We start from the raw sequence: 25,150 nt of genomic DNA, 5'->3' as shown, positions 1-25,150 counted from the left end.
AAGGGGGTGGGGTCACCATGTGACACCAACCCATGTGACATAAAGCCATGTGACACCGCCCCTTGTCCCTATATAAGTGGCAGCGGAGCGCGTCCCTGGCATTCCGGCCGGAGAGAGCGTCGAGGCAACATCTCCAGGAGAAGAAGAAGAAGAAGAAGAACGGGCGGCGGCGACAGAAGACCGGGCCACCGCCTGTAAAAGAGCTAGAAGAAGGAGCGGTGGCCCGGCAGAAGAACCGAAGAGGGGGACAAGACCCCCGAAGTCGGAAGAAGAGGCCGCGGCGAGGAAGAAAGCCGGACTCCTCCGCTAGCAAAAGAGCTACAAGAAGATAGCGGAGGAGTCCGGCGAGAAGACCCCCGAAGACGGAAGACCCCCGGAGCTGTGCAATAAAGTATTTTATCTCGTGTGTTGTGTTTTTTTTTTGTACTTTTATTTTACAGGTGAATGGGTAGGGGTACATTGTACCCCATACTCATTCACATAGGGTGGAGGGCCGGTATCCGGGGGCCCCCTTATTAAAGGGGGCTCCCGGATTCCGATAAGCCCCCCGCCCGCAGACCCCGACAACCAACGGCCAGGGTTGTCGGGAAGAGGCCCTTGTCCTCATCAACATGGGGACAAGGTGCTTTGGGGTGGGGGGGCCGCGCGGCCCCCCCTTTCCCCAAGGCACCCCCCCATGTTGAGGGCACGCGGCCTGGTACGGCTCAGGGGGGGCGCTCGCTCGCCCCCCTTTTCCTGGCCGGCCGGGTAGCGTGCTCGGACAAGGGTCTGTTGTGGACTTGGGGGGACCCCCACGCCGATTTTTTTCGGCGTTGGGGTTCCCCTTTAAGTCCATACCAGGCGGCGGGGCCAGCGACGTCTCCTTCGCGGGCCCCGCCTACCTGGAGACCCGCTCGAAATGAGCGGACTTTTCTCCGGGCGGGAAAAGTCCGCTCATTTCAAAAGTACGGCGGACTGGCACACACACGGGCGGATTGTCCGCCGAAATGCGAGTCCAGCGGACAGTATTTTGAACATTCTGAAATACTTAGTCCGCCAGACTGCACGCTGAAAAAGTCCGCTGAAGCCCACACACGAGCGGACTGTCCGCTGAAATGTGTTTCGGCGGACTAAGTAGGCCAGACAGTCCGCCCGTGTGTACGCGGCTTTAGTTTTGAACGTGGTGATGTACGATGTTACTAGAAAAGGAAGTTCAATAGCCTGTAGGCAATAGCTGCCCTTGCGTCGTATTTGGTCCCTCGGACCAGCATACAGACGAACGGTTTTCCCGATAGGAATTGAGTCCATCGGACAGATTTGAAACATGTTCTATTTCTAGGCCCGTCTGAATTTTTTAAAGAAAAATGATTGGATTATCCCACACACAATCGGACTATCCGACGGAATGATTTAGTCGGACCTATTCTGCCGGAAAGTCAGGTCGTGTGTACGCAACATTAGGCTACTTTCACACTGAGGCCGTTTCAGGCATTTTAGCACTAAAAATAGCACCTGTAAAGCTCCTGAAAACTGCCTCCCATGCCACCCCAATGTAAAAGCCAGAGTGCTTTCACACTGGGGCGGTATACAGCGCTCCTACACTGCCCCTGCCCATTGAAATGAACGAGCAGCACTTCGGAAGAGCAGCAAAAAGGCGCGGTTTTAACCCTTCCATCGGCTGCTAGTGGGGGTTAAGGACACCCCGCTAGCGGACGAAAAGCGCTGCTAAAACAATGGTAAAGCGCTACTAAAACGAGCGGCGCTTTGCCGCCAACATGCCCGCGGCTGCAGTGTGAAAGCAACCTTACTACAGGAAGCATGCTACTGACAGGATCACTTATAAAATAAAATAAAGGAGCAAAAAAATCTAAAAAGAAATTCAGGATTCATTAAAAACACCTAGGTGGATGCAGCATCAATCTGATGCATCTGCCCCCCACCGGCCCTAAGACCAAGAATTGAGCGATCAAACACCTCTGATCGCTCAGGTCTTGGTATCCATCAATCTCTGGAGCTCCGGGTTGTAGAGGCTGAGCCAGCTCACGGTCCAGGCATCTGGGTGGATCAAAACCATATGGTCCGCATCTTTTCAGAGCCTGGACCGGATCTGTGGCAACAGCCGACAGCCGAAGGCTTTAGCACTCTGTTGGTTGAAAATGGGTCACAAGAGCGCAGAATGAACTGCACTCCTGTGATCCATAGGAGAAGTAGTTTATAGTGCAAACAAAAAACGCAGAGGTGATCAAATACCACCAAAAGAAATCTCTATTTGTGGGAAAAAAAGGACATCAATTTTGTTTGGGAGCCACGTCGCACGACCGCGCAATTGTCAGTTAAAGCGACGCAGTGCCGAATCGCAAAAAGTGGTCTGGTCTTAAGCCAGCAAAATGGTCCGGTCTGAAAGTGGTTAAATAAAGCATTCACCGCATCTAAAGACTGTTAAGCTGCAATGTACTATTTTTTGTTTTTTTATTTAGACACGCTTGAATATTAAGGTTAACATTGTTAAAGAAGTGCAATGCATGAAAGTGTCAGAGTATTTTCTCATCCATTGTGGTTATGTAGTTTTGTGCATGGCTGCTATGGGGATTTTTTATTTATTTTTCTTGGGGGTTTAGCAGGTTTTTGCCCTGAAACTAACATTTTCTAATTCTAATGCCATGCTATTAGGTCCCCGTTATTTTGCTTTGTTTCTGTGGGACTTAATAAAAGTCTTTTAACTGAAATTAGCAACAATTTTTGAGTCTCTCTGATTGTTGGGGTGCCCCCAAACATCTAGCATTCAGCCACTTGTTGAAGGATATAACAAAACTAATACCTGAGCGTGATTATCCCTTCTCAGCAGTGCCGGGACAAGGTCATCCAGTGCCCAGGGCAAAGATGCCAAACTGCGCCCCCCTTTCCCTTAGGGTTAGGGTCAGGGTGCCCCCTACCCCTGCAATAAACCATTGCGCCAGGGGCAGCTGTCCCTCCTGTCCACCCCTTGTCCCGGCCCTGCTTCTCAGTCTCTCATAGTGGATCAAATCTGAATCAGGAAAGAAAAACTCTTCCCCTATGATACAACAGAATCCTGGGAGTTTTGTTGTCAGTCAGACAAGTGCAGAGGGTGAGCTCTGGTGTATTATAGTTTGTGAGGGCACTAAGCTCCAGGCTGTATATTGGCTGCCCCTACATTATATGAAGGTAAAAGTGATATTTATACACATTTTATGATTTTACCAGATCCTCATGGTAAAACTGCATTTGCATTTCCAACATACCAAAGTTATTAAAGTACAATTGTCTTTTTCTAGAAATGCTAGCTTCCTGGCTGTTCTGACTCGCATTAATACTTTGAATCACCGTCCTGAGACAGATGTACAGATCTCCTGATTCAGACAAAAGTCAGAATTGCATCTCTGCATACCTATTTCAGGCCAGTGGCTTGAAGTAATAGTAAATCAACATGAGAGCCGGGTAGCTAGAACTTCAAGAAGAGATCAGTCATGGCAGCCTCCAAATTTTACTTATGACTGCACTTTAAAGGGAAAGGGGAAAGTGAGATGACATCACATATGGTACTTACTGTGTATCTGCAAGAGACACCCGTACACTTGCCCACACAGAGACAAATACTGCAGGGAGTCCTGAAAAAGGTAAATACATATACATTGTTTAAAAAAAAAGACCATAGGAAACATATGTTTAAATTCATTTTTAAATGTGCAGTTCACTTTTTACTGGAGTCCTATACCAACAGAGAACATTATACACAGAGGTATCCACTGACATTTGTTATTACCTTATATCTACTCTGTTATACTGTTAAGCTAGCCATACGCCAGAATTACAGAATTTCTTGTGAATTACATGGCAATAACCAGTCACTTAGGGATTAATAAACGAGCAATAATGAGCACCAAAAGTATTTGTGATCATCAGTCACAGAGATTTCTAAGCACACTTAAAAAACCTACAACTAGATTATTTTGCGCCCTAGGCAAGACCAGCTACTAGCACCCCCCAAGCCCCTCCCCCCAAAAAAATAAAACTTCAAAATTAATTCAATAATTCTAGCACCAAAACTCCTACATAGCAGTAACTGATGATCTGTAGGGGCTTTGCATATGAGCGCCCATGAAACGTTGTAAGACTTCAGTACGCTATATTTTCATAGGCAATGCTTTAAAAGCCCCCACAGGTCATCAGTTTAGCGTTATGCAGGGGTTCTGATGCTACAACTATTGCTCTCATTTCGGCGTGTTCGGTGATACATAACATGTGTAGGTCAATCACAGGTGCCAAAGCGCATGCATCTTTGTATATATGTGTGTGTCTGGGGGGGACTCTAATGCCGCGTACACACGATCAGAATTCTGGACAGAAAAAGACAGATGAGAGCTTTTCATCGGAAAATGCGACTGTGTATATGCTCCATCGGAATTTAGCTGTCCAAATTTCTGCCAGCCAAAAATTGATAGCATGTTCTCAATTTTCCCGACAGAAAAACTTTCTATTGGAAGTTCCGATCGTGTGTATGCAATTCAGACACGCCAAAACTCACGCATGCTCAGATTCAACTATGAGATGGAAGCTATTGGCTACTGGCTATTGAACTTCCTTTTTCTAGTCCTGTTGTATGTGTTGTATGTCGCCGCGTTCTAAACGATCGGAATTTGGTGGGACCGTGTGTAGGCAAGACAGCTTGAGCGGAATTCCGTTGGGAAAACCATCAGAGCTTTTTCCGACGAGAATTGCGATTGTGTGTACGCGACCAATAGCCCCCTATGTAATAGCATATTGGTGACAGGTACTTTTTATTAGACATTCAGGCTATATCAGACCCTGAATGTCTCCTCTGTGCTCCAGATGGTGTTCCATCAGCTGCTTCCCTGAGCACAACTCCAGTTGAATGGCAGCACCGGTTCAGGAAGTGACGTCATACGCTTTATTTCCTGGTCTTTGCTCAGGAGGGAGGCTTAGCAGACAGATGTCCATGGAGCTCCCGCCGTCATTCCTGCCCCCCCCCCCCATGACCACACCAGGCCGCAGGTGGAATAGTGGAGCCCCGTAAATATGGTGGGGGGTGGCACATTGTGGAAGTCATTGACGGCTTAAAGGCCACTTGTATGGCTTCCACACTGAAAGCCAATAGTCGGCTTTACTGAAGTATACACACTCCTGGCCGGTATAGCAGTTGGGAGTGTGTTAATCAACACAGTGCTGCACCACTGGCTTGTGCTGGCAGCGGCCCTCTGGAAACCAGCTGCCATGGCTGCGCCCTAGTCAGCTGCCTAGTTTGCCTAGTGGTAGCACTGGCCCTGCCTACAACCTATTAAAGGAAACCTGTACTGAGGGAAATATACAGGCTGCCATTGCTCTTAAAAATGCTAATTGTCTGTCTACAGTGCTTTCTTACACCCCATACACAATTTGTATGGAATCGGGCAGGCCCTTGCACTTCATAGTTTTGGTAAATCTGAAGACAAAAATCTTCTGAAAATCTAATAGTGTGTATGGGGCTTAAATCTCTGCCATGAAACCAACATGCAGCCTTAATGTGCATATTTTCTTAGTGTAAATGACTCAAAAAGTACTAAAGTAATCGGATCAGTATGGCTGACAGGCAACTGGCATTTTTTAGAAGAAGTTAGTAATAGCAGTTACTATATATCACTCTGTAAAGGTGTCCCATTGGGCAAAAAATCTCTCCAACGTGACAGACCATTGTCTTCAGAACTGGTGTCCCTATTGGATTATTTCACATTACCTTTTCTTACCTTTTCTTACAATGACTGTAAAATGTTTTTTTTTACACCATTGTCACCAGGAAAAAGAGAGGGTGTCTTCTAAACAGTGGACAGGCAGCTTTAGCCATATTTGTAAAGGGGGACATCCCCTTGGGTATATAGTGTTTCTAGTTACCTGCATAGATTCTCTATAGCAGGGGTGGGATGACAACTCATGGGGCCCCCAGGCAATAGGAGATCATGGGGCCCCCAGTGCCTCTGCCCACACTCAAGCCCCACTTACATATTGCACTACCCACATTACATGCATTCTTCACAGAACAGGGGTGAGAGAGAGAGAGGGGGGTAAGAGAGAGAGGGGGGGGTGAGAGAGAGAGAGAGAGGGGGTAAGAGAGAGAGGGGGTGTGCGAGAGTGGGTAAGAGAGAGAGGGGCGGTGAGAGAGAGGAAAAGAGAGGGGGTGATGGAAAGAGGGGTGATAGGGATAAAGAGGAGTGTAAAGAGAGGGGTGAGGGAGAGAGGGAGAGGGTGAGAAAGAGGAGGGTGAGAGAGAGAGGGATATGTGTCAGCAGCACACTAAGGAAACTATTCAACAGTATCCGCAACAAACGTATCCTCAACTTCCTGACACAACACAATGTCCAAAGCAGAAATCAGGCAGGGTTCATGCCCAACCATTGCACCAAAGACCACACCGCCTCTCATCAAGAACCATGTCCACAATACAAAACATGGGAATATATTCGCCTGCTTTGTGGACTTTAAGAAGCTCTTTGACTCCCAGCCACCCAGGCCTTGTGGCACCCAGGCCTGTTCTTCTAACTATTGGAAAGTGGAATGTAAGGAAAAGGGGGAAAACTGTTTTAAGCCTCCCTTGCTTCATGGGATTGCGGCAGTGGGATTTCTAGTATGCCCTCAGGTTAAAAAAATCAGGCAGTTTAAGGGGATTGTAGTGTAGAATTGAAAAAGATCCCCTCACGTTTTAAAAATTGCAGGAAGACTTCCCATTGGTCCTTTTACTCTGCGTAGGTCAGGTGACTACAGTATTTGGGCAGTTTAGGGGACTTTCTGTGTGCATTTTCAAATAAAAAGAGGGGTTGCGAGCCCCAGAGGTTCAGTCACCTCAGTAGCAACAGCTGTGGTATTCAGGGAGTCTCTCCTCAGAGCAAACAGCGCTACTAAGGCTGAAGAAGATATCCTGTCGGAGGTGCCTCATCGAAAGAGCCGGAGAAGAAGCGGGGGATAACTGGACCTAAAGATGCCTCGACCTGCTTCGATCTGCGGATCAAGTCACAGCCGAAGTTCTTGGAGCCGTCGTCGGCAGGGCTGCCTCTACCGCAACAGCCACCACAGACATCGCCGCCGGTGACACAGCCTCTGCCATGGATGCTACACCCAGGGGCCCGATCAGAGCAGCCGAGATTCTGGAAGAAGAAGTTCAGAGCCGAGCAGTGGTTTTGGAAGAAGATGATGCTCCATCCACAAAGGAAGTTTTTGGTCGGCGGTCAGCTCAATGTATCACTTCCCTTCCAGCAAGGAGGCCAGCAAAGAGGTGGCGCTACAGTAGTGAGTGTTACTCCCCCTCACCGCCCTCACTGTCTCTTCCCATAGTGCCAGGGGCCCCCCTCAGCACAAGGGTTGGCACGACTGGAAGCAGGTGGGGGAGTGCAACACAAGAAGGAGTCTAGCAAGAATAGCGCTGCCCAGGTCACAGGGGGCTCTGGAAAAGAGAGGATCCCAGCCAGCATGTCAAGCCCCTCTGGAGGTCAGGCAGCATCCCCAAGGACATCCTATCCTGGTGGTCTGCAAGTCAAGGGATCAACAGGCATGTTGCTGCTGCTGCTGCTGTACCTGGCACTGGTGAGTCAGAACTGTTAGGGAATTGAATGCAGTTAGAGAGAGTTCAGAGGTTTATTTAACTGCTTCTGTGTTGAATAATACTGCTCCTTTGGCTGCAATCTCATCTGCTAGTGAGGGAAACGTGGCCACGGTTTGGGCACCATCTAGTGGAGTCAATGCTAACTCTCAGGTTTTTTCCTTGGCAAGTTCCCAGCTTTCTTTTACAGCTGATATTATTCCTGTACAGAACACTAATGTTCCTGAAGGAAGGAAGTGTTGCCATGTATCTTGTTTCCTCTAATTTTTTATTTATCCACCGGCATCAAGGAGAGGAATTTTTGGATATATTATCATTACTCCCCTCGTCGAAAGAGTTTCTTCAGAAGTCAGGTGGGAGAGATGATAAATCTGAAGAGGATAGAAGACGGCTGATTAACAAAACTTTTAACAATTGGTTGCAAGCCTTTTTTTTTTTTATTTGCTAGCTTCCTATGCATGAATGTTAGAAACCATGAATCTGACTGAGACAGAAGTACAGTTAAATCACACTTGTTTAACAATAATAAAAAAAGGTAAACAGAGTAAACGTTTTCTTGTTAAAAAAAAAAACTGAGTAAATGTAGTCAAAACATAGCCAGAGTTCAGGAAATGGAACGGATAGTCAGACAAGCCAAAACGTCAGGAAGCCAGAAGGAATGTCAACCAAGCAAGTCTTTAATAGGAACACAGGAGAGCATTTCTAGAGATGTGAACAAGGCGAAGGCAGAGATCATCTGGACTAGATGGCTTAAAGCGGTTCTGCACTCACTTTTAAAAGTTGATGTCGGCATACAGTATTCTGGCCAGGATTTGAACTGAGGGCCCTAGCACTAAAAAGCAGAAGTAGGGGGGCGTGGCCTGACGCGAATGGCGACGGACGCTTAATTGTGTGCTCCTGATGCTTGCAGAGCTATCCGTCGCCATCCACACACCAGAGCGCAAAATACCTGCCTAGGCTACCTCGGCCAGCTTGCTAGAGCCCGCTGCAGTGTCCCGGATGGATATTGCGGCGTTCATCGGTCCGCGGACTCCGGGGATTTGCCGCATTGTTATTCTCCAGCCGCCGCCATCTTTCTTCCCCGAGGCCTCCCGGAGAAACCTTGGCCCTGTCGTCTGGAGAGGTAAGGGGCCTTCATCGGTCTCCCCCCATCACTCACCCTCCTGCCTGGATCCCTCCGGTGGCGTTCCTTTGATTCTGGGTCACTCGGGGAGGCTGCGGCCGGCTCCGGCCTAGTGCGGCCTAGCAAGGCCTACGAATCCTCGGTGTTTCCTGCGGCTACCGCCCGGGATCGCGCTCCGCGGCCGCTCCGGCCTACCACCGCGGCCGAGGGTTCTGAAATCATACCGGCGACGTGGACCAGCTATGGCTGAGTAGGAGCACGTTTTTCTGGAGCGCCCGGTCGCCTCTCGACCACCCCGACTATTTCAGTGCCTTCCAGAGCACTATGCACTCCGCTAAGAAGAAGGGAGCCAAGCGGAACAACAGGCTATTTAAATCAGCATCTCAAACCCCGACCTCCGGAGAGATTAGCCGGTTATTTCACCGCCAGCAATTTCCATCCCCGGAGACCAAGATGGCGGCGACTCGCACGGAGGAGGAGAGCGTGTCCCCGGGTCCAGCACCATACTCGCATATAGAGCACATGCCGGCAGATTGCTATCGGGATTTTCCGCCGGACCTCCGCCCCATGGGCGACGAACTGAGGCAGGCTACCGTGCCGACAGGCGGAGTGGACGCTGAACTGCGCATGCTGCTCCAAGCGTTACCGACGAAGGCGGACATAACAGCTCTGATAGGGACTGTGGAGGCGGCGCACCGCAAAGAGATGGCGGCAGTTAAAGCAGATGTATCGGCGCTTAATTCCAGGGTGGAGGCGGGGGAGACCTCTCTGGCTGCGTTTGAACAGCGTGTAGCGGCGGTGGAGAGACTCCAGGAGGCACACGCAGAGACTCTGGTGGCACAACAACTCCACTTGGAGGAAATGGAGGACAGGAGTCGCAGGAACAACCTGCGACTCCGGGGCCTACCTGAGGCTACAGGCCCTGAAGACTTGCAGGATACCGTGCTAGCTATCTTCCGCGCTATAGAAGGCATCGATCTCCCGGACCGGGTGGGGATCGACCGGATCCACAGAGCGCTAGGCCCTAAACCTACGGACCCCCTGCGGCCCCGCGACGTTATCTGCAGGATCCACCACTATCCTCATAAGGAACAAATCCTACGCAAAGCCTGGGGCGCCGGGGACCTGAAGTTCGATGGGGCGACCATTAAGATCCTCCCAGACCTCTCCTGCCCCACCCTGCAAAGACGGGCCATGCTGAGGCCGCTGCTTGACCTTGCTCGCAGAAGAAACATAACTTACCGCTGGGGATATCCACTATCAGTGACATTTAAGAAGGATCAGAGCTCGTTTACTTTGCAGAAACCTGAATCCCTGCCTGCCCTATTTACCTTTCTTGATGCAGAGCCGGTGAGGATGCCTGACTGGCTGGCTTTCCTTCCACGAGCCCAAGGACAACCGAGTATGTCTGGACAAGGAGCTGAGGTGCCTCCCGGATTACAAAGAGGTCGTCGCCGACCTAGAGCGGTCTCTCAGGAGGATGTACGTGAATCTTGATCTGTCTCCCGGGTGCAGACGCCCAACTTCATGTGACCGTAATCTGATGATCCCAACCCCAGGTTTGGAACTCACCTGCTAAGTTAAGTTTTTGTTTATTTTCTTTGCCCCTACATTTCCAGCTACCTTTGCACCTTGACTGTCACCTGGCTCCCTCATGGCCCTCTGACACCACCCCTCTTTATTTTCTTCTCTTTTTTGTGGGCCACCCGTCCCGAGGGGTTGAACGATCCTACCTACGTTTTACCAGCCCCCCCCCCCCCCGGGAAATTGTGAGGAGCTACGCCCCCACCCCTCGGTTGACTTACCTGTCTTGCTGAATCTGCCTTGCCCGACTGCCGCGGGAAACCCCCTCTCAGTTACGGCTAGAACACTCCACGCTCCAGCGCCTGCCCGGGGAGGACACCCTTTGCCACCGTTTGATGTGTGGGGAATTGCGTTACTGGGTCACCTGCCGAGAAGTCCCCCCATTGATACAACAGCCCTGAGAGTCGCAGTCATGTGAACCCCTCGGCCGGACATACGGACGTGCAGCCTGGACGGATGGGGGATGGGTTTGATATGACTGCACGGTCGGAGCCCTGATGACATGGGGGTCCTGGGGACACGGGCATCTACTGGATTACAGGTGCATTAAGGGACTCTGCCGCAGTTTTGTGTTTAGTTGCGGATTAGGGGCAGGCTACCAGGACGTTGGGCCCCACTTGGTTGGATGTTTGTCCTGTATTGTGAGCCGATCTATCTGACGCTCAGCAGGCTTTTCGGGTATACCTGGGGAGGGTTGGCAGTCTCTTACATAGCCTGGAAGATACAGGATACACAGCCCTCTTGCTGCGGCACTTTCTACATTTGGGGCCAGGTGTCTACCGAAAAGCAGGTATGAGGGGGAAGCATACCGTGGGGAATAAGAACACCTGTTTAGTTCACTTTTTTCGGTTTTTATGTTTTTGTTGTCTCCTTTTTTCTGGTTTGGGGGTTATCCCTGTTGCAATATTATTGGAGTGATACACATTTTTTATTTTTATGATATGTCGGGGTGGGGAGGAGTGACTGGGCGCTCTCTTTTTGAGCCCTGTCCTACCTCTCTCCCAAATAGGTTGGTATATGTCGCTGGGTTCTGCCATACGGCCCGCAAGCGACATATGCAAATAATATACTGTGCGAGGGACAAGGTGTTAGACTTTGTCCCATCTTCATGACTCTCTTTCTCTTTCTTCTTTAACGTTTTTTTCCTTTTCTTTCTGGTATCTGTTTAAACCTTCTGTTTCCTTCCCATCTCTTCCCTTACCCTTTCCTTCCCGGTCCTTCCCGCCACCCGCCCTCCCCCCCCCCCCCCCCCCGGGTTCCCTATGGCGTTCGACGGACTTAAAGTGATGTCCCTAAACGTTAAAGGTCTCAACACGCCAGAGAAGAGGCGTATTTTATTAGATGATTTAAAACGGTCCCATGTAGATGTAGCTTTTCTCCAGGAGACCCACTTTAAGGATAATAAGCTACCTTATTTACTAAATAAGCTTTTCCCGATAGCCTATCATTCTACAAACCCAACGGCTAAGTCCAAGGGACTCTCCATACTGATATCCAGTAGGGTTCCCTGGAAATGCCAGAGCTACAATCTGGACCCCTCGGGACGGTTTGTCTTCCTTAAGGGTACGGTAGGCCTCACGCAGCTTACACTGGCAGTGATATATGCCCCCAATGGCCATCAGGCCACATTCCTGGAAGAGACTTTAGAGCGTCTTCAAGACTTTAGAGAGGGTCAGTTGATTATAGAGGGAGACTTTAATGCCCCATTGACTCCCTCAGTAGACACTTCCTCTGGAAGGACCTCCATCCCCCTAGGCCAACTAAAGCGTATGTCTAAGACGTTCCATAAATCACAGCTGATAGACGTTTGACGTCTGCAGCAGTCGGGAGAGCGTGACTATACCTACTATTCCTCTGTGCACCAGGTGTACACTAGGATAGACTACTTCCTGATCCCCCATGCACAACTGCATGCCATTGAACACACATCTATTGGAAATAGGACTTGGTCTGACCATGCACCCATATTTTTGACATACCGTATATCTGATCACGCCCCTTCCGGACATCGATTCTGGCGTCTGAATGAGAGCCTCCTGCAGACACCGGAAGTGCTGGCAGAAGTGTCTAGGGAACTGCATTGTTACTTCCAGGAGAATGCCCGACCTGATTGCGCACCTGGGATTTTGTGGGAGGCTCACAAAACAGTGATTAGGGGGATCCTTATTAAGCATGGGGCCCGAATCAAACGGGAACGTACCCAACAACTTACCCAACTCCTACAGAAACTTGCCGCTGCTGAGGCCAAACATAAGCATATTCCCACACTGTCCTCGGAGTCTGACTTGACAACCTTACGGAAACAGATCAACGATCTCCTCCACTACAGAGCTAAGGCACATTTACAGATCTGCCATAGAACGACATATGAATCAGGGGACAAGTGCGGAAAATTGTTGGCAAGAATGGTCAGAGACTTAAAACTTTCCACATACATTCCTCACATTAAAGTGGCTGTATACTCAATTTTTTAACTTTTACCTACAGGAAAGCCTATAATAAGGCTTACCTGTAGGTAAAAAAAATATCTCCTAAACCTGTACGGTTTAGGAGATATTCTCCTCGGTATGCGCTGCTGACTGCAGCGGCGCATGCGCACAAGGGGATTCTTGGCCTGAAAATCCGGCAGTGGCCGGCCGGCCGGAATGAAATCTCCCGCGCGCATGCGCGGGAGTGACGATATCGCGGCTCCGGCCACTCACAGCGCCGGAGCCGCGATACCCGGAAGAAACGCATACTAGCTCATTATGCCTTTTGCTTTGCAGGTGTTTAAAAAAAAAAATTGCGGGTTTACTACCGCTTTAACATGACGGGGGGGCGACAGGGCAGTCCTACCCACACTTATCACATGGGAGTTTCACTCTTTCTACTCCACCCTGTACAATTTGCCTCCGGTGACAGCGCCCCAATCAGAAATGGAAGAATACGTTGCGACCTCTCAAATGCCGTCTCTCTCGCCTGACACGCAAAGAATCTTAGACTCTCCCATAACTTTATCAGAACTCCAAACTGCCATAAAGTCCCTGAAACCTGGGAAAGCACCAGGTCCTGACGGTTATACCTTACAATATTACAGAACCCTATTCCCAGTATTGGACCCCCAACTACTTACGGTTTTTAATGCCATGGGGTCGGGAGGAACATTCGCCTCCGCTACCCTGGGTGCCCATGTCTCTGTGATCCCTAAGGAGGGGAAAGACCCGGCGTCCTGTGGCAGTTATAGACCTATATCGCTGCTGAATGTGGATCTTAAACTATTCACCAAAATACTGGCTACTCGGCTGGCATCGCATCTCCAGCAACTTATCCACCTAGATCAAGTGGGTTTTGTCCCGTTGAGGGAGGCTAGAGACAGTACCACCAAAGTGCTGAATTTGTTACATATTGTGAAATCGAAGAAGATCCCGTGTCTATTTTTAAACACTGATGCCGAAAAGGTGTTTGACTGGGTTAACTAGTCGTTTATGTTCACAGTACTTCGACATATAGGACTGGGGGAGGTGATGCTGAGCCGCATAGCTAGTATATATAGTAATCCTACAGCCCAGGTGAAGGCAAAAGGTGTACTATCAGAACCTTTTAAGATCACCAATGGGACGAGACAGGGCTGCCCATTGCCCCCCCTGCTTTTCGCTCTGTCCTTGGAACCGTTTTTAGCCAAGATCAGACTGAACCCTGATATACAAGGGGTGGCAATTGGCCAACTGCAATGTAAGCTGTCAGCCTATGCAGACGATATGCTCTTCTCCATCACTAACCCGATTATTTCCCTACCGAACCTCCTTAGTGCATTCGAGACATACGGGAAACTCTCTAACCTTAGGATTAACTTTATTAAATCTGAAGCAATGGGAATATCTATTCTGACACGTTCCCTCTCGGTGTTACAATCCACCTTCCGATTTAGATGGATGTCCTCTGCCTTGACCTACCTGGGCACGAAAATCCCAACTGACCTGTCTCGCATCTATGACTATAACTTTCCCCCATTGTTAATGAAGATCAGGACACTGCTAGACACATGGCATAAGGGACTACACTCATGGTTTGGGAGATGCAATCTACTAGAAATGAGTGTGCTGCCCAAATTGTTATACCTCTTTCAGGCTCTCCCGATCAGAATACCTCCCACATATTTTAAACAGGTGCAGACTCTGTTTACCCAAATTGTCTGGGCATACAAGAAGCCACGCATACCACGTGCCCAACTTTCTGTGCCAAAACACTATGGGGGACTGGCACTCCCCGATGTTAGGAGATACTACCAAGCAATACACTTAGGTAGAGTCGTGGACTGGGGGCGACATCAAGAATTGAAACTATGGGCACAGATAGAACAACAGCAGGTAAACATTCCCTTGCGCTCTGCGCTATGGTGTGGTGACTCCCTCCCCCCTCAGATGAAATCGCATCCTTTGATAGGGAACACTCTGACGCAATGTCTTCAGGCGACGCTTCAAAACTCCCTGACTACCAAAACATCTCCCTTGACCCCGATTCTAGGTAACCACCGTTTCCCCCCTGGGAATTCACCTACACGATTTCAGACGCTGAGGGACTCAGATTGTGTAACGGCTGCACGATTCATGTGGCGAGGTAGGTGGCCATTGTTAACGGAGCTAACCGATCCCGCGTGCTCATTCCAGCTCTCTTTCTGGGACGCAGTACAGATACACCATTTTCTTCAAAGCATCCCCAATCCCCAGTCTTACACAAGACCGCTGACCTCATACGAGGAATTCCTCACGGGCACGGAACCAATTTCTCGGGTCCTCTCTAAAATGTATTTGACACTAAATACACCTGCCCACCCGCCGAGCCTAGCGTGCATAGACAAGTGGGAGGCAGAGCTTCAATGCACCTTTACTGCAGTCCAGAAACAAAATATAATTGACCATTCTCTTAAAACGTCGCTGACATGACACGGTGGTATCTTACACCTAGTCGCCTACACGCCATTTTCCCAGACACATCTGCACATTGCTGGCGATGTCATTAGGAAAGGGGGTCCATGTTACATATGTTTTGGTCCTGCCCTAAGTTGACGCCTTTCTGGACTGCGGTACGCAAGGTGTTTCAAACATTTACTGACCTGCTGATTCCCAACGACCCGGCGTTCTTTCTATTCCATGTATCCATCCTGCCCCCCAGAAGATATAAGAGATCTATACTGCGACATTTGACTAACGCAGCCAAGTCCTGTATTCCCCTACTTTGGAAACAAGACTGTCCTCCAACCGTAGCAATGTGGTTGAGGAGGGTAGAAGACATGAATAAAATGGAAGACTTAGTGCTGACAGCACAGCACAGACAGGACACCTACAGGAAAACCTGGTCTCTCTGCAATATGTTCATACTCTCAGATGAAGGAAAGTCCCTGCTTGCGACTTGAGCTGTTGTGATTATACAGACACTAGGCAGTATACGGCGGTTCCAACCCCATGGACATGTATCTCAGTCGAACGCCTCCCATTGTCCCTCCACATCCCCCTTCTCTCCCGATCCTCCCCCCTTCCCCTGTAACTTACCTTTCTTTCTTCTCTCATTCTTTTCTGGTAGCGATATGTCGGCCTATCTTGTTTAGACCTTGGCTGTACCAACGGACTGAGCCTCAGGGGTATATAGACCCGGGTTATATTTTCTTTCTTGTGCTGTTGGAATATGCACTGTATTTTATAACCTGTCAAGATGTGTGACTTGGAGGCTGCGACCTCCCTTTTTATGCTACCGCTGTATGTTAAACGGGCCCTTGCCCCATTGTTGAAAACGAATAAAATATATATTTGAAAAAAAAAAAAGTTGATGTCACTGCCTTTTAAATTCTCCAAATAGTGCTCTATGGACTTTTTTTTTTTATCGTACCGTGCAATCGGTGGCCCTGTAATTGTCCACATTCTCATGTCTCTGCGGCTGTGGGCAGCGATCTGGGGGGACCTGCATCATTTCCTGGGATTGCCGCACTGTCTCCTGGGATCTGGTGTTATTCATCGCAGGAGTCAGTGCGGTAGAGCCGACGCAAAATATCGCGTGATTTCACAGACCACATCACAACGGGGATGGGAACTTCCGAATGTGCCACCCGTTGTGGGTCTTTTTCAGCATTTGGACATAATTTTCGAGGCTTACAAAAATGTTGGGGGTACTGCTTGGTTTGTACACCCATCATTACAGTGGGGAACTAAGGATATTGGCCTATGGCTGAATCTTTTTCTTCCCCAGAGGCCAACAATTATCATACAAGCAGCTCCCCCAAACCAAGCATCACACTTCAATTATAGAAAAGGGGTCTGTTTTAACTTCAATGAAAACCACTGTAGATGGCCTAACTCGTGTAAGTACAGGCATGAGTGCACATTTTGTGCAGGTACTTACCTCATCTCCAAGTGTTTCAAGAAACTATCATCTTCAAACCAGTCGGCAGGTAAGGAATCCTTTTCTAAAGGTGGAGTTTCCGGTGAAACAGCAGGTAATTACAACTTGACTCAAGGAATTCCCAGACACACAGACAGCACATCTCCTGTTTAAAGGGGTTTTCTCCGTTTTTTTCTTTTTACCAAGTTTTAACGGGTCAGGGTACAAGATACATCACAATTTAAAATCAATAAATGATTTAGAAGCTATAGTTGTAGAAAAAATTTCTAGCAAAATTAGTTTGGGTAGGGTAGTTGGCTCATTTCGGTACCCCCTTTGCAGATTTTAGGATTTCCCCTTTAGGAATAGTCCCCAAAAAGGAACCAAACTCTTATCGGCTCATCCGTCATTTGTCATTCCCTTTGGGTGATTCCATAAATTACCAAATACAGGACCAGATTTTGTCTGTTTTGTATATTGCCTTTGAAGAAGCTTTGGTCATTAGGTCCGGGAGCTCTTTTGGCTAAAGCAGATGTGAAGGCTGCTTTCAGGCTGCTGCTTATGGACCCTGCATCATTTAATTCATTAGGCTTCTTCTTTCAGGGACATTTTCATTTGGACAAATGCCTGTCAATGGGTTGTTCTTTATCTTTTTATTTTGAATCCTTTGCCTCTTTCCTAGGATGGGTAGTTGCAAGGGTGGTGGTTGTGAATTCCCTGATCCTTTATTTGAATGAGGAGGACCTAGAAAAAGAAAATCATTCAAATACCTGTAGGGATTTATTGCTAGCATTTTTTTCAGTTTGCGAGGTGTTTGGGGTCCATTTAGCAATGGAAAAGACAGTCTTTCCGTCGGTTTCTTTGGATTTCTTGGGAATCACCATAGATATGGTAAATATTTAATTCAGGTTGCCAAGGGAAAAAATCATCAGGTTTACAGGTTGTATTATTTTGGTAATTAGAACGAAAAAAGTTACTTTTAAAGAAGTTCAGTCACTGCTGGGACAGTTGGCATTTGCTACCCGTATAATGCCTGTTGGGAAGATTTTTTCCTGGAGGCTTTATATGCCAATAGCTGGACTCAAGTCTCCATCAGCTCATGTAAGATTATCACATGACATATGGGAGGATTTAATCATTTGGTTAAGATTTCTGGAATACTTCAACGGCAGGGCAGTTTTAGCAAAGAGAATTTGTCACGGATTGTGGAATTCTGTCTTCAGACGGATTCTGCTGGGTCCCTTAGATTTGTGGTCATATGGAAAACACATTGGTGCGCTAAACTCTGGAATCCTGCCTGGAAGCTCAAGGGCTACTTAAAAAACAATGGGGGTTATTTACGAAAGGAAAATCCACTTTGCACTGCAAGTGTACTTGGAAGTACAGTCATTGTAAATCTGAGGGGAAGATCTGAAATGAGGGGAAGCTCTGCTGATTTTATCATCCAATCATGTGCAAGCTAAAATGCCTTTTTTAATTTTCCCTGCATGTCCCCCTCCGATCTACAGTGACTGCACTTCCAAGTGCACTTGTAGTGCAAAGTGGATTTGCCTTTCATAAATAACCCCCCCCCCCCCACGTTTTGATAGAACTATTGCCTATTTTGGTAGCAATTGAGCTTTGGGATGCTTATTTTAAAAACAGGCGAATCCTCTATAGTACAGACAATAAAGATGTTATGTATGCATTAAAATGCTTATCCTCAAAGTCTCCCTCAGTCATTGTTCTGCTGAGGCATTTCATTTTTAAATGTTTGAGTCGGAACATATGGATTAAAGCAAAATTTATACCCGCAGAACAAATGACTTGGCGGACGCTTTATCTCGTTTTCAGATGGAGCGTTTCACTTGCCTGTTGTCAAACGTGGATCCAGTGGGTTTGACTTGCCCGAAGTTCTTATGGAAACTCATTTGAAGAAGGTTTTAATCAATGTGCAGCACTCTATTGCCCCCTCCATTATGTCGGGATACCAATCAGCTTGGTGGTTATGGTCTTCATTTTTTCAAGAGCATGGTGTCGCTGATACCTCGGTTTACGAAGGTTTAGCTCTGTTATTTTTCAATAAACTTTTCAGTAAAAACTTCTCCTGGTCACATGTGAATAAAGTTTTTTCAGGAGTCTTTCTTTCTTAAATTGAACAATCTTCCTTCTCGTTTCAGTTTTTTCATGGTAAGGCCAGCATTGGAAGGCTATAAAAAATTAAATAAGGTTGCAGATTCTAGGGAGCCAATATCCACTGAGGTTCTGGGAAGGCTTTGCAAGGCTGCAGAGGCAGTTTTCTGCAGAGTTTGAAGTAACGTTATTTAAAACTGTATTTTCCATTGCATTCTTTGCTGCTCTAAGAATCTCAGAGCTGGTCCCTCCAGCTAAGCATAAAAAAGGGGGAATACAGTGGGAAGATGTGTTGGTAGGTGAGGCTACAGTTAAAATCTGTATTAGACAGTCAAAAACAGATCAAACTGGTAAAAGATCTTGGTTAGTATTAAATGTTTGTAGCAATTCACTGTTTTGCCCAGTGGCATTGATAAAAGATTACGTTAGGCATAGGCCAGTGGTTAAAGGGACGTTTTTCGTACATATTGACGGCTCCCCTTTAAGCAAATTTTAATTTTTACAGGTTTTCAAAAAGTGCAAGAATCTTTTAGGTTTGTACAATGTACGTCTGACATCACATTCTTTTAGAATAGGGGCAGCCACAAAGCAGCTAGACTAGGTCTCAGTGAAAGCTTAATCAAGAAAATAGGTAGATGGAAATCGGATCATTTCTTATTATATGTTCATCCTAACGCATTCATTTGAATAACTTCAGGTCCCCAGAAAATAGTCTGGATTATCGGACATTCATTCATGCATTGGGCCAGCAAGAGAGTGGACGAGAGAGTATATTCTAAGAACTTGGGTTTAGAACAGATTTCAAAGTGATGTGGCATGGAAAGTGTTGAATGGTTTGGTCAGAGTTATTTAGTGAGTTAGGTATTTTATATTTAAAGTGGCCAGCACCTGATATTTTAATCTTGCATTTAGAAGGTAATGATTTGGGGACGGTTAAAACCTTTGATCTAATGTTCACAATCAGGGACGATTTGTAAAGGTTCAATTTTTCATCCCCAGGGACAGTTCTGATCTTTTCAGAAATGATCCCTAGGTTGAAGTGATTCAATTCCGAATTCTTACACCCCTTAAGAAAGTGAGAAAAAGGGTTAACTGGGCAATACATACGTTTTTACGTTCTCTCGGGGGATTTTCTTATAGGTACACAAAATTAGAGGGTGGAATTCCAGGCTTGTATAGAAGGGATGGAGTCCATTTAATGGAAATAGGTTTGGACATTCTCAATGCTGGTCTAAGCACATGCATTGAAAAGGTTGTGGTTGTGGGGTATGTATGACAGGTGGTTTACCACCTGTCTTTTGGGAGATTCCCCTTTATTTGATTATATAGCTTGAGCCGTAGTGGTTGAGCTGTTTTACGTGTTCTAAAGTTTAACTTTTAATATTTATTTAATAACGCCAATATTAAAGGCTGCGGCCAAATATTTTTCCTGCTGACTGCTATCCCATGTAAGGAAAATGGGGGAAACAGTTTTAAGCCCCCCTTGCCTCATGGGATTGCTGCAGTGGGGTTTCTAGTATCCCCTCAGGTTAAAAAAATTGTGGGAAGATTTCCCATTGGCCCTTTGCCTCTGGAAAGGTCAGGTGACATTGTATCTGGGCAGTTTAAGGGGATTGTAGTGTAAAATTGAAAAAGATCCCCTCGAGTTTTAAAAATTGCGGGAAGACTTCCCATTGGTCCTTTTACTCTGGGTAGGTCAGATGACCACTGTATCGGGGAAGTTTAGGGGATTTTCTGTGTGGATTTTCAAATAAAAAGAGGAGTTCTGAGCCCCAGAGGTTCAGTCGCCTCAGTAGCAACAGCTGTGGTGTTCCCTCCCACCCTCCCTAAGTTGCGGCGTTTAACTTTATTATGTGGCTAGTGCCACCTTTCAAGGGGGACAGTTTATTTTATACAAAGTTAAACAAGTGATTTAAAGGTGTTAAGGTTATATGTTAAAAGTGGGGAGATTGCCCTTTATTTGATTATACAGCTTGAGCCGTAGTGGTTGAGCTGTTTTACGTGTTCTAAAGTTTAACTTTTAATATTTATTTATAAAAGCCAACAATAAAGGCCGCGGCCAAATATTTTTCCAATCAAAGGTATTGGTGTGTTTTTATTGTGTTCAAATTCTGCTGACTGCTATCCCATAGGAGGGAAATCATATGATCATATGATGTCATAAAGAGCTTATATGCAGAGAACAGCTGCAGCGTAAAGGTGAATGGAAAAAGAACAAAACACTTTCAACGGGCTTGTGTAGTTAGACAGGGCTGCAGCCTAACTCCAACACTCCTCAACATCTACATCAATGAACTGGCTGCAGCTCTAGAATCTTCCCCAGCACCTGGACTGACTCTACATGACACCAAGGTGAAGTTCCTGCTGTATGTGGATGACCTCCTACTTCTGTCACCAACAGAAAAAGGCCTACAAGATAGCCTGGAAGTGCTTGAGAAATAAAGTGCCACATGGGCACTACTTATAGCGGAGGTCCACCCTAAAATGGACCTCCGCTCATCGGAATCCCCCCCCCCTCCGGCGCCACAATCGTCACCTTTCAGGGGGGAGGGGGGTGCAGTTACCTGGATAATCCAGGTAACTGCACCCACTTCCGGGCTAGCTCTCTGCGGAACGGGGCGTACGTTCCGCAAGCGCCCGCCCCCTTCAGCAAGTGCCCCGCTGCCTGCTGGGAAACACACAGCTCCCAGAGGCAGCGGGGACCGTCCAGATTGCGCCGCGCGGCTCGCGCATGCGCAGTAGGGAACCGGGAAATGAAGCCGAAAGGCTCCATTTCCTGATTCCCATACCCAAGATGGCGGCGGGACCCGGCAGCCGAGCGAGCGATCGGCTTCGGGTGCCGACATCGCGGGCGCGCTGGACAGGTAAGTGTCACTATTTAAAAGTCAGCAGCTGCAGTATTTGTAGCTGCTGGCTTTTAAAAAAAAAAAAAAAAATGCGGAGTCCCGGTGGACTCCCGCTTTATCAACTCAAGCAAAACACAAACCATGGTCTTCCAAAGGAAAAATACAAAACAAACAAAGAGCCCTTCCTTTACAATAAAGCACAACTCCAGGCTTTTATAAAAAATCCCCTATTAGTACACCCCCCACACAAAACATTAAACAGTTATCACATTTGTCAAATTTCTTACCGTTTAAGAGATGTGACTGATTGAATTTTCAGGAAGTCAGTATTCTGATTTAAAAAATGCATCATCTTTTCTGGCAGGGAGGATCTCTTAGAACAGTGATTGCATCATATCCTTTTGTCTCTCTCTAAATGTAATCCGACTACATTTGCCACAAATCCTTGGGATGGGAGTGAATGTGGGAGGTACACTAGGCTTGTACATGTAAATATGAACTCGCCCACTTCAACATAAATCACACCCCTCATTCTGCAGCCAGCATGCAATACATAACACACGTTATGATAGGTTACAGCCTTATAAATGCAAAGCATTTTAATATAGATGCATGTTAATATAATATCAATTTAATGCATTTATTATAAAAAAAAATTTTTTATGAATAAATGTAATGCATTTAATATGTTTGCAAACCAGTGCAGCTTACCAGTGTCCGCTAGTGTCAAATGTCAGGGACCACCAGTGCTGCTTGTCAGGGACCACCATGTCAGGGGCCACCAGTCCCGAATGTCAGGGACCACCAGTCCAACTTGTCAGGGACCACCAGTGCTGCTTGTCAGGGACCACCATGTCAGGGACCACCAGTGCCTATTGTCAGGGACCCCCATGTCAGGGATCACCAGTGCTAAATGTCAGAGATCACCGGTGCCACTTGTCGGAGACCACCATGTCAAGGACCACCAGTGCTGAATGTCAGGGACCACCATGTCAGGTACCACCAGTGCCGCTTGTCAAGGACTACCATGTCAGGGACCACCAGTGCCTATTGTCAGGGACCCCCATGTCAGGGATCACCAGTGCTAAATGTCAGAGATCACCGGTGCCACTTGTCGGAGACCACCATGTCAGGGACCACCAGTGCTGAATGTCAGGGACCACCAGTGCCGCTTTTCAGGGACCACCATGTCAGGGACCACCAGACAGACCCTGAGCCTGTACAGACAGAGTGCCCACTGCCTGGAAATTGAATTAGGATGGCACAGACAGACCTACAAGCCCAGGAAGAGTAGACTGTGCCAGCAATGTGGCCAGGGAGTCCTGGAGCTTGAGGACCACTTCCTGCTACAATGCCTAAAGTGCTCTTCAGTGTGGGACACTCACTTCCAGAGACTCTGGGCTCTTATCCCGAACTTCTATAGAAATTATATGGAAGAGAAGGGAAAACTTCATATTCTGCTGGGAGAAGAGGAACTAATAGTGAAATTAACTGCACAATATGTGACCGCGTGTCACAGTATTGGTATTACCCATTACCAACCCCGCTTCCCATACAAACTCAACTGTTTTGGCAATGCTAAAATGTATTTGGTCCTGCCAATAAAGCTTTTTTGAATTTGAGAGGGGGGAGTGAGAGAGAGAGAGGGTGAGAGAAAGGGAGGTGGGGGTGAGAGAGGGGGTGAGAGAGAAGGTGACACGTACCTTGGAGGTGAGCCTCTCATGCAGAGGGAGACCTCTCATACAGCCCTGGTTCTGGGATCATTGGAGTTGGGACAGTGACCGTCAGAGCGCAGTGAGGTATGAGTGCTGCCTGCAGAGTTCACTTGGCTGGAGATGATGTCAGCTGACAGAGACAGGAACAGACTTTAGTGCTGTGGATGCAGGTGCGCAGAGGGGCAACAGATGCACACAGATGCAAGACAGCAGGCAGGAGCAAGGTCAGACTAGCCAGGTAATGCACAGAGGATCAATCAGGCAGAAGCGGCAGGCAGCGAATGGTCAAAGTTCAGGCAGGGTTGGTAACAGAAGATCAGGCAGACACTTAAACAAAGCAGGCTCAAGGAAAGTCAAAGGTCAGGACTGAAGACAGCAGCGAGGTCAGGAAGCTGGGTAAGTACTGGATCAGATGCGGGTTTCAGGATCAGGTCACAGAGTACGCTGCAGATCAAACAGCAAAGGATCAATGCAAAAGGAGCCCCTTTTAAGGCCACTGGGTGCCAAGTCAGCATCACTGTGCACACGTGCACGATCTCTGAGAGAGAGAAGGGTGAGTGAGAGAGAGGGGGGAGAGAAAGGTGATTGATAGAGGGGATAAGAGGGGGTGAAAGATGGGAGAGAGGGGGGTAGAAAGAGAAGGGATGAGTGGGAGGGGTGAGGGAGAGGGGGATGAGGGGGTTACAGAGAGAAAGGGGATGGGAGAAGAGATGTGAGAGATGGGTGGTGAAACAGGGGGGTGAGAGAGAGGAGGTGAGAGTAAAAGAGAGAAGTGGGAGGGGGTGAGAGAGAGAGGGGGTGAGAGAGGGCGGATAGAAAGAGGGGGTGAGAGAGAGAGGGATGAACGAGACGGGGTGAAAAAGAGAGGGGGAGAGAGAGAGGTGAGGGGGTGGATGAGAGAGAGAAAGGGGGGTGAGAGGAAGTGGGGGTTAGAGGGGGCGAGAAATAGCGAGGGGGTGAGTGAGGGAGAGGGGGGTGTGAGAGGGGATGTGAGAGAGAGAGATAGAAAGGGACGTGAGAAAGAGAGAAAGGGGGGTGAGACAGAGAGAGGGGTGGGTGGGAGAAAGAGGGGGAGAGGGGGTGGGGTAGAGAGAGACGATTAGAGGGGGAGAAAAAGAGAGAGGGGGTGAGAGAGAGAGGGGTGAGGGAGAGGGGGGTGGGAGAAAGAGGGGGTGAGAGAGAGAGGGGGGATAGAAAGGGGGTGAGAGAGAAGGGGGTGAGAGACCCTCTTTCTCTGCTCTGTACACCTAGAACTGTCCCTGCCTCCTGTGCCCCCAGTCCCTGTCTGTAGGTAGGTGCTTGTAATGCCTGGTACCTTCCATGCCAGCAGTAAGACATTCAGGATACCCACCAGCAGACAGGGCCTGTTCTCATTCTGGTGAGGATGGGGGTGCTGTGCTCCTTCCAGCGGATCCATTTGGTGTGACAGCCAGACTGTCCCGAGTAGTGGTCCCTGGCTACCTGCGCCTCCCGCACTTCCTCATCTTCTGGGCCCTTGTTTAGCCGCCCATGCTGCTCACCTCCCCCATGGCTTCATCCATGAGGCTGCCCATCCGCGTGAATTCAAAACCTTTGCTGCCACACTCCCCTCACCTGCCTCCACTGCACCTGGACTTTCCATGACCAGGCCCCTATAAGCCCTGGGCCCTCAGGCAGTGCACGACTGCCTGAATGGTCATGTCAATATTCCTATCACACACGTTGCTGCAAATGGCTCTTAGAATAGTGGGTGCTGCAACGATTACCATTACCATTATCGGTCATGTTCACCTCCCCTATTGGGTTGCTTGACATGTTCAATCATGGGACGTTGACAATAAGGGGATAAGAACGGTAA

General features: G+C 48.0%; 1 protein-coding gene across 1 annotated transcript in view; it reads right to left on the bottom strand.

Annotated features, from left to right (window-relative positions):
• The window catches only part of LOC143964527 (parathyroid hormone/parathyroid hormone-related peptide receptor-like), a 109,547-nt gene that overhangs the window by 24,169 nt on the left and 60,228 nt on the right, over positions 1–25,150 (bottom strand). Inside the window, exon 8 of the mRNA XM_077474304.1 lies at positions 3,545–3,605. Within this exon, the coding sequence (XP_077330430.1) occupies positions 3,545–3,605 (61 nt within the window). The remainder of the gene's footprint in view (positions 1–3,544; positions 3,606–25,150) is intronic.

This window comes from Lithobates pipiens, unplaced genomic scaffold (genome assembly GCF_037356315.1).
Source record: "Lithobates pipiens isolate NorthernLeopardFrog02 unplaced genomic scaffold, aLitPip1_a1.2 Scaffold_8, whole genome shotgun sequence".
Lineage (NCBI taxonomy): Eukaryota > Metazoa > Chordata > Amphibia > Anura > Ranidae > Lithobates > Lithobates pipiens.
Note: the sequence above shows the minus strand (reverse complement) of the source record. Positions and strands in the feature narration are given on the sequence as shown.